General features: G+C 46.3%; 1 protein-coding gene across 1 annotated transcript; it reads left to right on the forward strand.

The window, feature by feature from the left end:
• The first annotated feature begins 5,532 nt into the window (after positions 1-5,532).
• LOC137562885 (E3 ubiquitin/ISG15 ligase TRIM25-like) lies at positions 5,533-7,101 on the forward strand. Its single transcript, XM_068275112.1, has one exon. It carries the CDS (start codon positions 5,533-5,535, stop codon positions 7,099-7,101), a length of 1,569 nt encoding a protein of 522 aa, XP_068131213.1.
• The last annotated feature ends 7,123 nt before the right edge of the window (positions 7,102-14,224 follow it).

Consider the following 14,224-nt stretch of genomic DNA (forward strand, 5'->3'; position numbering starts at 1 on the left):
CCCGTGGGCACTGTGCCTCCTCGCTCTCTACACACATCTTGCACTGAGTGAATGTGCAGAGCAGCAGGGTGAGTAGAGAGAATGATTGCTGTGCTGCAGCTGGGACATTAGCAGGGAGAGGTGGCAGGATGTGTTTAGTGCTGCTTGTCATTAGTAGCCATGTGCACTGGCTGCTGTAATACCAGGGTACCCTAGACTATTGATTATTTATCCTGATCAGAGTAATTAATGATGCAGGGAAGTCTGGTCAGGTGCTAACAGCCGGCTTCTGTATTCAGCAGAGAAGCAAGCTCCAGGGAAATTAGATGAGCTTGATTGCAGGTAATTTTATCTCTTTTCCCATCTCCCCCTCCTACCCCTTTGTCTTACCCCATGACCCTTTCCTTTTTTCAAATTTTAGTGTCTTCTTATGACAGCATATCCTAGCCAAACAGCACTCATGATGTCTGCAGCCCTGGTGAGATGTCTTCCTGCCATTTCTCCTCTCCCACCAGGCTCTCTGTCTTGTACCTCTACCTCATTATCTCTTCCCCTCCTCCTATGTATCCCCCTCTGTCACGGACGGTTGTGGGGCCGCAGACGCGTCCTGGAACTGCCCGTGAAGAAAAAGCGATCACACTCGATTCTCTGCATCGATTGCGCTTCAGATCAATAGAATCTGGATTGATTGTGTAGGAGCATCTGTCTTTTCTCAGCAGAGAGAAGACATCAGCTTAACTGCAGGATGGCTCTTTTGATATGCTAATGAGCAGGAACAAATCCTTGAGTTCAGGAAGCTAATCTCCACAGGGGGGCCATAGAAAGCCAGCCGAAGCGGCTCCGACCAGGCCAGATATGAATGCATGTGGGGTATGGTTTCTTGACGATTATATGGCAACCATACCTCGCACAGCTATAAAATTCATATCGTCTTGTTCGGTAAAATCTGGCCATCGTGCTGATATGAAATTCATTGTGATAGTCGGTCCGGTTATTGAGTTATGACCCTTCTCAAGAACTGGGTCCGCTGCACTAGCCATGTCTGATGTCATATTAATCTGTATTTTCCGACAAGTATGAATCTGTTATCCCCCTAAAAATGACATGTATCGTTCATGAGCTACGGCAGTTTATAAGTTTAGCCCTAAAATCTCTCAGAGGGAATGAACTGTCATTGATGGGTAACTCAGAGGGGGCCAGCATTGCCACACCCCCAAACCAGCTTCATCAAAACCACATGGCTGGCAGGCGGGCTTTCATTCCTCCATTTTCCACCTTGATGAACGCACGGCCACCGTGAGAAACAAGTGGTGGCCATTTTGCTTGGATTTTAAATTAAACTGAAACAAAGAACTTTGCGAAACTTGAAACCAAGGACTTGATGATTTTCCCACAAAAGGAAATCTTTCCATGAAACTAAGTATTTTTTCTCCCTTTCTTTTATTTTTTCATACTGGCTATTAATGTTTCAATAATTGTTGATTTTAATCATTGTCTGTAAATATTAATTATTTATATTGCTTTCAATAAACCGACGCTATCGTCAGTTGTTGTTCCAGCTACCCTATTATTCAGCATACACAGAAACCGATCCCAGGTCTCTGAAGAGACGCTACTATTGTTTGTTGTTGGCTAGACAGAATACAGCGTGTTTTAACCGTTTTTATTTGTAGATCTAGGCTCAGACAGTCAGCGGGCTCCTCTGTCCCATGATAACAGAGGTGGTGACAGTTATACCCTGAACTAGTGTGTAAGTTGTAATTACCGTACCTCACAGGCTCCCTTCTGGTTTGTCTGCGGCCAATTCCCAACGGTTCCTGCGCATTGACTGCGACCAGTGTTCGCACGATCCGTGTGCGCTGGCACCGTTTGGAAGGCCATTTGCGGTCTGACTACTAGGGCTCCTGTGACACCCTCTTTCATATGCCCCCCTTTCTGACTGTCCTCAGAGGAGCTCACAATCTAACCGTACCATAATCATAGTCTAATGTCCTACCATATATTATTATCTATATATATAATAGACGAAGTGCCTCAACCTTCAAACAAGAAGAAGAAGTACTTTGCATGAGAAAATTTATGCGTGATCAAACACCAAGTTTAAGGCCTCTTTTCCACGGACTGTTGAGCTGTGTGCTCAGCAAGCAGTTACCAGGCAGCAGTGAGCAGATACCAGGCAGCAGTGAGCAGATACCAGGCAGCAACAAGCAGTTACCAGGCAGCAACAAGCAGTTACCAGGCAGCAACAAGCAGTTACCAGGCAGCAACAAGCAGTTACCAGGCAGCAACAAGCAGTTACCAGGCAGCAACAAGCAGTTACCAGGCAGCAACAAGCAGTTACCAGGCAGCAACGAGCAGTTACCAGGCAGCAACGAGCAGTTACCAGGCAGCAGCGAGCAGTTACCAGGCAGCAACAAGCAGTTACCAGGCAGCAGCGAGCAGTTACCAGGCAGCAGCGAGCAGATACCAGGCAGCAGTGAGCAGATACCAGGCAGCAGTGAGCAGATACCAGGCAGCAGTGAGCAGTTACCAGGCAGCAGCGAGCAGTTACCAGGCAGCAGCGAGCAGTTACCAGGCAGCAGCGAGCAGTTACCAGGCAGCAGCGAGCAGTTACCAGGCAGCAGCGAGCAGTTACCAGGCAGCAGCGAGCAGTTACCAGGCAGCAGCGAGCAGTTACCAGGCAGCAGCGAGCAGTTACCAGGCAGCAGCGAGCAGTTACCAGGCAGCAGCGAGCAGTTACCAGGCAGCAGCGAGCAGTTACCAGGCAGCAGCGAGCAGTTACCAGGCAGCAGCGAGCAGTTACCAGGCAGCAGCGAGCAGTTACCAGGCAGCAGCGAGCAGTTACCAGGCAGCAGCGAGCAGTTACCAGGCAGCAGCGAGCAGTTACCAGGCAGCAGCGAGCAGTTACCAGGCAGCAGCGAGCAGTTACCAGGCAGCAGCGAGCAGTTACCAGGCAGCAGCGAGCAGTTACCAGGCAGCAGCGAGCAGTTACCAGGCAGCAGCGAGCAGTTACCAGGCAGCAGCGAGCAGTTACCAGGCAGCAGCGAGCAGTTACCAGGCAGCAGCGAGCAGTTACCAGGCAGCAGCGAGCAGTTACCAGGCAGCAGCGAGCAGTTACCAGGCAGCAGCGAGCAGTTACCAGGCAGCAACGAGCAGTTACCAGGCAGCAGCGAGCAGTTACTAGGCAGCAGCGAGCAGATACCAGGCAGCAACGAGCAGTTACCAGGCAGCAGTGAGCAGATACCAGGCAGCAACGAGCAGTTACCAGGCAGCAACGAGCAGTTACCAGGCAGCAGCGAGCAGTTACCAGGCAGCAGCGAGCAGTTACCAGGCAGCAGCGAGCAGTTACCAGGCAGCAGCGAGCAGTTACCAGGCAGCAGCGAGCAGTTACCAGGCAGCAGCGAGCAGTTACCAGGCAGCAGCGAGCAGTTACCAGGCAGCAGCGAGCAGTTACCAGGCAGCAGCGAGCAGTTACCAGGCAGCAGCGAGCAGTTACCAGGCAGCAGCGAGCAGTTACCAGGCAGCAGCGAGCAGTTACCAGGCAGCAGCGAGCAGTTACCAGGCAGCAGCGAGCAGTTACCAGGCAGCAGCGAGCAGTTACCAGGCAGCAGCGAGCAGTTACCAGGCAGCAGCGAGCAGTTACCAGGCAGCAGCGAGCAGTTACCAGGCAGCAGCGAGCAGTTACCAGGCAGCAGCGAGCAGTTGTGAGAGTTTGAGAGCCATTTCACTGCCTATTCACAGTCCATGGAAAAGAGGCCTTACCCTAGCAAGTCTGACATTGCAAATCTGGCCTAATTGGATATTCATGAGGCAATGCTCATGCAAATGCATGCACAAACCAATACCACAAAGCAGTCACCCTGCTACATGCTACATTAGCACTATCCGGCTTAGTGCACACCAGAGCGGTTCGGCAGCGTTTTGCGATCCACTTGCGGCTGCAGATACGCTTGGGTAATGTATTTCAATGGGCTGGTGCACACCAGAGCGGGAGGCGTTTTGCTGAAACGCATACTCCCGAGGTGAGGCATTTTTTTGGATTTCGGATGCGTTTCTGCCTCAATGTTAAGTATAGGAAAAACGCAAACCGCTCTGAAAAACGGCAGTTCAGAGCGGTTTTGCAGGCGTTTTTGTTACAGAAGCTGTTCAGTAACAGCTTTACTGTAACAATATATGAAATCTACTACACCAAAAACGCTTTACAAAACCGCAAAATGCTAGGTGAAATGCTACAGAAAAATAAGAAAAAGCGTTTCAAAATCTGCTTGCATTTTGCAGATCTGCTAGCAGTTTTTGGTGTGCTCCAGGCCTCCAGGAGCACCACGGGGAGGATTCCCAATGCCCCCTTTTTATACAACTGGGGGGACTGCAGGGTCCCAGGCTCTCTCACTGCCTGGAAACCACAGCGGCACCCCGGAGAGGGAGGCTGGGTGGCGTGGACGACCCCCCCCCCCCAAGTTTGGCCAGCGCCAGGGAGAGCCGTCTGCACCCACCTCCCAATAATAAAAACAGGCACTTACCTTAACGTCCATTGCGTTCTGCTACATGCGCATTAATTTGGGGGCACCACATGAGAAAGGAGAGAAGCATGGGTCACCCTGAGCTTTAGAGCTCAGGGCTGGCTCACATACAGCACTCCAGAGGGGGGGGGGGGGGACAGGCGCACTCACTCCAGGGTTCACACCACCGGAGCAAGCCATCCACCACCTGCCTCCAAAGGATACAAACTGCACAAAATGCTTTCCATGAGAAAATGAATGCGCATGTAGCAGAACCCAATGGACGTTAAGGTAAGTGGCTGTTTTTAATATTAGGAGGTGGGTGCGGACGGCTCTCCCCAGCGCTGGCCACGCTTGGGGGGGGGCGGCTGCGCCACCCAGCCTCCCACTCCGGGGTGCCGCTGTGGTTCCCAGGCAGCGAGAGAGCACTTTGCGGTATTGGTTTTTTGACCCTGCATAGTTTAGCATGCGAAAGCAAATGCATATTTGCATGAGCATTGCCTCATGAATAGCCAATTAGGCCAGATTTGCAAAGCCAGACTTGCTAGGGTTAAACTTGGTGTTTGAGCATGCATACATTTTCTCATGGAAAGCCTTCTTCTTCTTGCTTCAAGGTTGAGGCACGTACTCTATTAGATAGATAGATGCGGCGTATGCTACGACGCGGGTTGGCTAGTTATTATTATTATTATTATTATTATTATTATTATTATATATAGCACTGCCATCTTCTGCAGCACTGTATAGAGGACAGAGGTTCATAATAGTCAGCTCCGTCCACATATTGACGACTCTTTTTCCCCAAAAATCTGCACCCTTAGCACCCCAACCCGTCAATTCTCCCATCAAAAAAATTGTTTGGAGGAGTTGTTTGTAAATAATCAGCACCGGGTGTCAAATTCCCTAGGTACGCCACTGATAGTGTGACACATTTTTGTTTATGACTAAGCATTTCCAAACAATTCACGCTGCATATATCATTTTCTCAACCACACCCGACTACATTCCATCTGTCTGAGCCTTTCACTTTCACTTCTGTGGCCTGCTGACGGACATGGCATCTGCTGAGCTGAGAAAGGAGTTGGAGTGTTCCATATGTCTGAACACCTATACAAATCCCATAACATTGTTATGTGGACACAGCTTCTGCTGGGAGTGTATGGACGGTGTGCTGGACACACAGAAGACATCTGGAGGATATTCTTGTCCTGAATGCAGAGAAAAGATTCAGGGGAAGCCTAAACTGAAGAGGAACACCACACTGCATAACATTGTACAATATTTTCTGTATGCAGAGTCAGATAAGGAGGATAGCCAGTTCTCTGATACTCAGGTCTTACATACCCGGGAGCCTGCAGTTACATCTTGCCAGGTATGTGAAGTTTCTTTGTGCGGAAATCACTTGAGAGTCTACAGCAAGGCACCAGAACATGACTTATGTGGCCCCACCACTTCCCTGGAGAACAGGAAATGTTCTGTCCATGAGAAGGTCCAGGAGTTCTTCTGCACTGAAGACATTATTTCTGTGTGTGTGTCCAGCCTGAATGATGAATGCTCTGAAAATAAAACGGAGTCTCTGAAAAAGGCATCTGAAAAGAAGAAAATGAAGCTCCTGAATGATCTACAGAAACTGATGATGAAGACAGAGGTGGCTGAGAAAAGTCTCAGGAGTCTGCAGGAATGCAGGACAGATTCACATAACAGTGACACAGAGAGAGTCTTTGGCCAGATTAGAGACCTCAGGGAATGGCTTCTGTTCCAGGAGAAGAGAGTCCACGTTGAGATCTCAAGACAGGCAAAGTCGATGTCTGGCTTATGTGATGATGTGAAACGGCTACTGTCCAGCAAGATGCATGACATTGAAGAGCTGTGTAACACGACTGCACCACTGACTGTGTTACAGAAACCGGAAGGAGGTGACTTGTGTGACACAGAGGAGGGGGATAACAAGGACAGACAGAGAGATGAACAGCACCATGATCGAGAGCATCTTTATATGACTTACAACTCACATGCTTCACCTGATCCTATCGATGAGGCAAATGGACAGACAGGAATAGGAGAAGCTGCTGAGATATTACTGGATGTAAATACAGCTGAAAATTATTTACACGTGTCACATGACAGGAGAGTTGCATCATGGACCCATATAGACCAGAATGGTCCAGACACACCAGAGAGGTTTCAGGAAGCTCCTCAGGTGTTGAGTGTTCAGAGTTTCTCCTCAGGGCGACATTACTGGGAAGTGGATGTTGGGGAATCAGAGTGCTGGCGAGTTGGGATGTGTTACCCCAGCATAGACAGGAGAGGAGGTCAGTCATGTGTTGGGTATAATAAGAAGTCCTGGTGCTTGTACAAGAATGGCAATCAATATTCAGCATTACACGATGGTCAAAAGATACATTTGCTAAACAATATCTCCAGTCACAAAATTAGGATATATCTTGATTATGAGGGTGGGAGGATCTCATTTTATGCTCTGTGTGATCCAGTCCGACACCTCCACACCTTCACTGCCGCCTTTACTGAGCCCCTCCATGCTGCAATATGCGTAGGGTACTTGGGCTGTGTGAAGATAGTTGGGGAGCATTTGGAGATGTGGCAAAGCTACCAAGACTTGTGAGACAGAGACAGGTGTTCAGTGCAAGCCAATAGAATTAGGCAATCAGGTTTATTTTAGTTTTTTTTTTTTTTTTCTTAATAATAGTTATCTATCTATCTATCTATCTATCTATCCATATATCTACTCTGTCTATCTGAATAGATATCAGAAATAAAGTTCAATACAACATATTTTAAAGTTATTAATTTGATGGGTTAGGAGAGTTACTGTAGAGTTGCTGTATATTTCAGAAGTAAAATATGTCATATTTAGTCTTCAAATGTCCATTTTCATTAAGATCTGAATTCCATGGAAGAAATGTAAAGGTTGATTGTGGACAGTGTAGAAATTAGCTAGAGCTTGTCTTGGGGTTTTACTGCCCTCTGCATCCCCAATGAAAGGACTTTTACCTCTCTTCATCTCGAAGACTTTCATAGCGTTACTGTCCTGTTGGTCTTAAAAATGTCCAAGGTGGGATAGCATACCATGGCCCATATGCAATTATATTTTTCTCCTGAGTTTTTCCTCCTAGGAGATAATTTTCATATTCTCTTTAACCACTTGAGGACCACAGTCTTTTCGCCCCTTAAAGAGACACTGAAGCGAAAAAAAAAATGATATAGTGAATTGGTTGTGTACTATGAATAATTACTAGAAGATTAGCAGCAAAGAAAATATTCTCATACTTTTATTTTCAGGTATATAGTGTTTTTTCTAACATTGCATCATTCTATAATATGTGCAGATTACACAACACTCAGCATTCAAAATGATTCTTTCAGAGCAGTCTGTGAACTAATGACCTCTCCTCTGGCAGAGGAAAAGTAAATAGTCCAAGAACAGTTGAGATAATAAAAGTCAGATAACAGCCCTCTCCACGACTAACTTAGTCGGAGAGCTTAATGACTTGTTTGCATAGAGATAACAACTGGAGTTTCTCAACTCTTCCTGTACTGGAAACAATTACACTGATGTATCTGATCTTAATGTTTTATTTCTTAGCTGTGCTACACATACAAATCATAATATCATCATTTTTTTTCCGCTTCAGTGTCTCTTTAAGGACCAGAGCCTTTTTCTCCATTCAGACCACTGCAGCTTTCATGATTTATTGCTCGGTCATACAACCCACTATCTAAATGAATTTTACTTCCTTTTCTTGTCACTAATACTGCTTTCTTTTGGTGCTATTTGATTGCTGCTGTGAGTTTTAGTTTTTATTATATTCATCAAAAAAGACATGAATTTTGTCAAAAAATGATTTTTTTTAACTTTCTGTGCTGACATTTTTCAAATAAAGAAAAATTTCTGTATACATTTTTGTCCAAATTTATTCTGCTACATGTCTTTGATAAAAAAAATCCATTCAGTGTATATTTATTGGTTTGGGTAAAAGTTATAGCGTTTACAAACTATGGTACCAAAAGTGAATTTTCCCATTTTAAGCATCTCTGACTTTTCTGACCACCTGTCATGTTTCATGAGGTGCTAAAATTCCAGGATAGTATAAATACCCCCCAAATGACCCCATTTTGGAAAGAAGACATCCCAAAGTATTCACTGAGAGGCATGGTGAGTTCATAGAAGTTTTTATTTTTGTCACAAGTTAGCGGAAAATGACACTTTGTGACAAAAAAAAAAAAGTTTCCATTTCTTCTAACTTGCGACAAAAAAAAAAATGAAATCTGCCACGGACTCACTATGCTACTCTCTGAATACCTTGATGTCTACTTTCCAAAATGGAGTCTTTTGTTGGGTGTGTTTACTGTCCTGGCATTTTGGGGGGTGCCTAATTGTAAGCACCCCTGTAAAGCCTAAAGGTGCTCATTGGACTTTGGGCACCTTAGCGCAGTTAGGCTGCAAAAAAAGTGCCACACATGTGGTATTGCCGTACTCAGGAGAAGTAGTATAATGTGTTTTGGGGTGTATTTTTACACATACCCATGCTGGGTGGGAGAAATATTTCTGTAAATGACAATTTTTGGATTTGTTTTACACACAATTGTCCATTTGCAGAGATATTTCTCCCACTCAGCATGTGTTTTGGGGTGTATTTTTACACATACCCATTATACTACTTCTCCTGAGTACGGTAATACCACATGTGTGGCACTTTTTTGCACCCTAACTGCGCTAAGGGGCCCAAAGTCCAATGAGTACCTTCAGGATTTCACAGGTCATTTCCTATACTGCCCTGGCATTTTAGGGGCCCTAAACTATGAGGAGTAGTCTAGAATCCAAATGCCTCAAAATGACCTGTGAATAGGACGTTAGGCCCCTTAGCCCACCTAGGTTGCAAAAAAAGTGTCACACATGTGGTATCGCCGTACTTGGGGTGTATTTTTACACATACCCATGCTGGGTGGGAGAAATCTCTCTGTAAATGGACAATTGTGTGTAAAAAAAAAAAATCAAAAAAATTGTCATTTACAGAGATATTTCTCCCACCCAGCATGGGTATGTGTAAAAATACACCACAAAACACATTATACTACTTCTCCTGAGTACAGCGGTACCACATGTGTGGCACTTTTTTGCCTCCTAAGTGCACTAAGGGGCCCAAAGTCCAATGAGTACCTTTAGGATTTCACAGGTCATTTTACGACATTTGCTTTCAAGACTACTCCTCACGGTTTAGGGCCCCTAAAATGCCAGGGAAGTATAGGAACCACACTAATGACCCCATTTTAGAAAGAAGACACCCCAAGGTATTCCGTTAGGAGTATGGTGAGTTCATAGAAGATTTTATTTTTTGTCACAAGTTAGCGGAAATGGAATTTTTTTTTTCACAAACTGTCATTTTCCGCTAACCTGTGACAAAAAATAAAATCTTCTATGAACTCACCATACTCCTAATGGAATACCTTTGAGTGTCTTCTTTCTAAAATGGGGTCATTTGTGGGGTTCCTATACTGCCCTGGCATTTTAGGGGCCCTAAACCGTGTGGAGTAGTCTTGAAACCAAATGCCTCAAAATGACCTGTGAAATCCTAAAGGTACTCATTGGACTTTGGGCCCCTTAGTGCACTTAGGGTGCAAAAAAATGCCACACATGTGGTACCGCCGTACTCAGGAGAAGTAGTATAATGTGTTTTGTGGTGTATTTTTACACATACTCATGCTGGGTGGGAGAAATATCTCTGTAAATGACAATTTTTTTATTTTTTTTACACACAATTGTCCATTTACAGAGAGATTTCTCCCACCCAGCATGGGTATGTGTAAAAATACACCCCAAGTACGGCGATACCACATGTGTGACACTTTTTTGCAACCTAGGTGCGCTAAGGGGCCTAACGTCCTATTCACAGGTCATTTTGAGGCATTTGGATTCTAGACTACTTTTGACACTTTGTGAAAAAAAACAATACAAATCAATTTCCGCTAACTTGTGACAAAAAATAAAATCTTCTATGAACTCGTCATACACCTAACAGAATACCTTGGGGTGTCTTCTTTCTAAAATGGGGTCACTTGTGGAGTTCCTATACTGCCCTAGCATTTTAGGGGCCCTAAACCGTGAGTAGTAGTCTTGAACCCAAATGTTTTAAAATGACCTGTGGAATCCTAAAGGTACTCATTGGACTTTGGGCCCCTTAGCACAGTTAGGCTGCAAAAAAGTGCCACACATGTAGTACTGCCGTGCTCAGAAGTAGTAGTATAATGTGTTTTGTGGTGTATTTTTACATATACCCATGCTGGGTGGGAGAAATATCTCTGTAAATGACAAATTTTTGATTTTTTTTTTTTTACACACAATTGTCCATTTACAGAGAGATTTCTCCCACCCAGCATGGGTATCTGTAAAAATACACCCCAAAACACATTATACTACTTCTCTTGAGTACGGCGATACCACATGTGTGACACTTTTTTGCAACCTAGGTGCGCTAAGGGGCCCAACGTCCTATTCACAGGTCATTTTGAGGCATTGGTTTTCTAGACTACGCCTCACAGTTTAGGGCCCCTAAAATGCCAGGGCAGTATAGGAACCCCACAAGTGACCCCATTTTAGAGAGAAGACACCCCAAGGTATTCCGTTAGGTGTATGGTGAGTTCATAGAAGATTTTATTTTTTGTCACAAGTTAGTGAAAAATGACACTTTGTGAAAAAAACAATAAAAATCAATTTCCGCTAACTTTTGACAAAAAATAAAATCTTCTATGAACTCATCATACACCTAACAGAATACCTTGGGGTGTCTTTTTTTCTAAAATGGGGTCACTTGTGGGGTTCCTATACTGCCCTGGCATTTTATGGGCCCAAAACCGTGAGTAGTCTGGAAACCAAATGTCTCAAAATGACTGTTCAGGGGTATAAGCATCTGCAAATTTTGATGACAGGTGGTCTATGAGGGGACGAATTTTGTGGAACCGGTCATAAGCAGGGTGGCCTTTTAGATGACAGGTTGTATTGGGCCTGCTTTGATGGATAGGAGTGCTAGGGGGGTGACAGGAGGTGATTGATGGGTGTCTCAGGGGGTGGTTAGAGAGTAAAATAGATGCAATCAATGAACTGGGGAGGTGATCGGAAAGGGGGTCTGAGGGGGATCTGAGGGTTTGGCCGAGTGGTCAGGAGCCCACACGGGGCAAATTAGGGCCTGATCTGATGGGTAAGTGTTCTAGGGGGTGACAGGTGGTGACTGGAGGTGATTGATGGGTGTCTCAAGGTGTGATTAGAGGGGGGGAATAGATGCAAGCAATGCACTGGCGAGGTGATCAAGGCTGGGGTCCGAGGGCATTCTGAGGGTGTGGGCGGCTGATTGGGTGCCCTAGGGGCAGATAGGGGGTCTAATCTGATGGGTAGCAGTGACAGGTGGTGACAGGGGGTGATTGATGGGAGATTGATGGGTAATTAGTGGATGTTTACAGGAGAGAACAGATGTAAACAATGCACTTGGGAGGTGATCTGGCGGCGGATCTGCAGGCGATCTGATGGTGTGGGTGGGTGATCAGATTTCCCGCAAGGTTAGGGGCTGATTGATGGGTGGCAGTGACAGGGGGTGATTGATGGGTGGCAGTGACAGGGGGTGATTGATAGGTGATTGACAGGTGATCAGTGGGTTATTAGAGGGAAGAACAGATGTAAATAATGCACTGGCGAATTGATAAGGGGGGGGTCTGAGGGCAATCTGAGCGTGTGGGCGGGTGATTGGGTGCCCACAAGGGACAGATTAGGGTCTGATCTGATGGGTAACAGTGACAGGTGGTGATAGGGTGTGATTGATGGGTAATTAGTGGGTGTTTAGAGGAGAGAGCAGATGTAAACAATGCACTTGGGAGGTGATCTGACGGCGGGTCTTCATGCGTTCTGATGGTGTGGGTGGGTGATCAGATTGCCCGCAAGGGGCAGGTTAGGGGCTGATTGATGGGTGGCAGTGACAGGGGGTGATTGATGGGTGATTGACAGGTGATCAGTGGGTTATTACAGGGGGGATAGATGCATACAGTACACGGGGGGGGGGGGAGGTTCTGGGAGGGGGGTCTGGGGAGAATCTGAGGGGTGGGGGGTGATCAGGAGTCCCCAGGGGGCAGTTTAGGGAATAAAAAAAAAATAGCGTTGACAGATAGTGACAGGGAGTGATTGATGGGTGATTAGGGGAGTGAATGGATGTAAACAGTGGTCTGGGGGGTGGGCACGGGGGGGTCTGAGGGGTGCTGTGGGCGATCAGGGGGCAGGGGGGGGCAGATCAGTGTGTTTGGGTGTAGACTGGGGTGGCTGCAGCCTGCCCTGGTGGTCCCTTGGACACTGGGACCAGCAGGGCAGGAGGCAGCCTGTATAATACACTTTGTATACATTACAAAGCCTATTATACACTTGTCAGCGGTGATCTGCACGCTAGTAACCCGCCGGCGCTTTCCGAACAGCCGGCGGGTTACAGCACGAGGGGGGCGGAGCCTTTCGCCGGCGGCTGATCGCATCACGAATGACGCGATCGCCGCATAACCACGCCCGCCGCCGACGATGGGCGTGTTGCGGTCGCTTGGGCCCAGCCCTAGCCACCGCTGTGGGCGGTCAGCAAGTGGTTAAAATAACCTTTAAGCATTTAACAATTGAAAAAGTGCGGTTAGTGAAAAAGTACTAGCAACATTTTTTCGGGTTTTTTTGAGTATTTTATTGCTTGCTGGTGGCTTAAAAGGCATTTTATTGACAAGTTTAAAAATATCACCTAGGAGAAAATAAGGAGAGAAAAGTGAATTGCATATGGCCCTTGGCCGATATATGTAGTTAACTTTTTTTTCCTGAGTTTTCTCCTAGGAGATAATTTTTCATCTGCGCTTTAAAATAACTTTTTAAGCACACTGCAAATCAAAAAGTAAAAAAACAAAACAAAAACAGATGAAAATGTATTAGTAAAATCCTTTTGCATATTTTGTTGTCTTGCTGATGGTTTAAACAGGTATTTTAATGATATGTTCTGAAAATAGCACCTACCTAGGGGAAAACTCATGAGAAGAAGTTAATTGTATATGGGTCCTAATCAATAAAATGCCTTTAAAAATATTCTGTGTATTTTCTTGCTGACTGGTGGTTTAACAGTACCGTATATACTCGCAAGCAAGCCGAATTTTTGATCCCCCAAAAGTGGGCCAAAAGTTGGGGGGTCGGCTTGCTTGCGAGTGATGTGGTCCGTGGTCCCCTCCACCGTCCGCTCCCCCCGCGGCCGCCGCTGCAATTAGCTTACCCGGCGGCTTCCTCTATTCCCGTCTCCGTGCAGGCATGTAAATATTTCACAGCAGCTCGCCCCACGGCGGCTGCTGTGTGATGAGGGAGGAAGCTGTAGGGAGAGTGGTTCCCATAGTAACGGCGATACACATCGCCGCTACAGGAAGCCGATCTCCTGCTTCCTCCCTCATCACACAGCAGCCGCCGTGGGGCGAACTGCTGTGAAATATTTACATGCCTGCACGGAGACGGGAATAGAGAAAGCCGCCGGGTAAGCTAATTGCAGCGGCGGCCGCGGCGGGGGGCGGGCGGGGAGTTCACCTACACATACTGGGCACTGTACTACCTATAATGGGGCACTATACTAGCTATACGGGGCACTATACTAGCTATAATGGGGCACTATACTAGCTATACTGGGGCACTATACTAGCTCTAATGGCTATAATGGGGCACTATACTAGCTCTAATGGGGCAC

Source organism: Hyperolius riggenbachi, chromosome 1, assembly GCF_040937935.1.
Source record: "Hyperolius riggenbachi isolate aHypRig1 chromosome 1, aHypRig1.pri, whole genome shotgun sequence".
Classification (NCBI taxonomy): domain Eukaryota; kingdom Metazoa; phylum Chordata; class Amphibia; order Anura; family Hyperoliidae; genus Hyperolius; species Hyperolius riggenbachi.

Coding starts and splice junctions, on each gene's coding strand:
- LOC137562885 (XM_068275112.1), top strand. CDS start 5,533: ATGGCATCTGCTGAGCTGAGAAAGGAGTTGGAGTGTTCCATATGTCTG.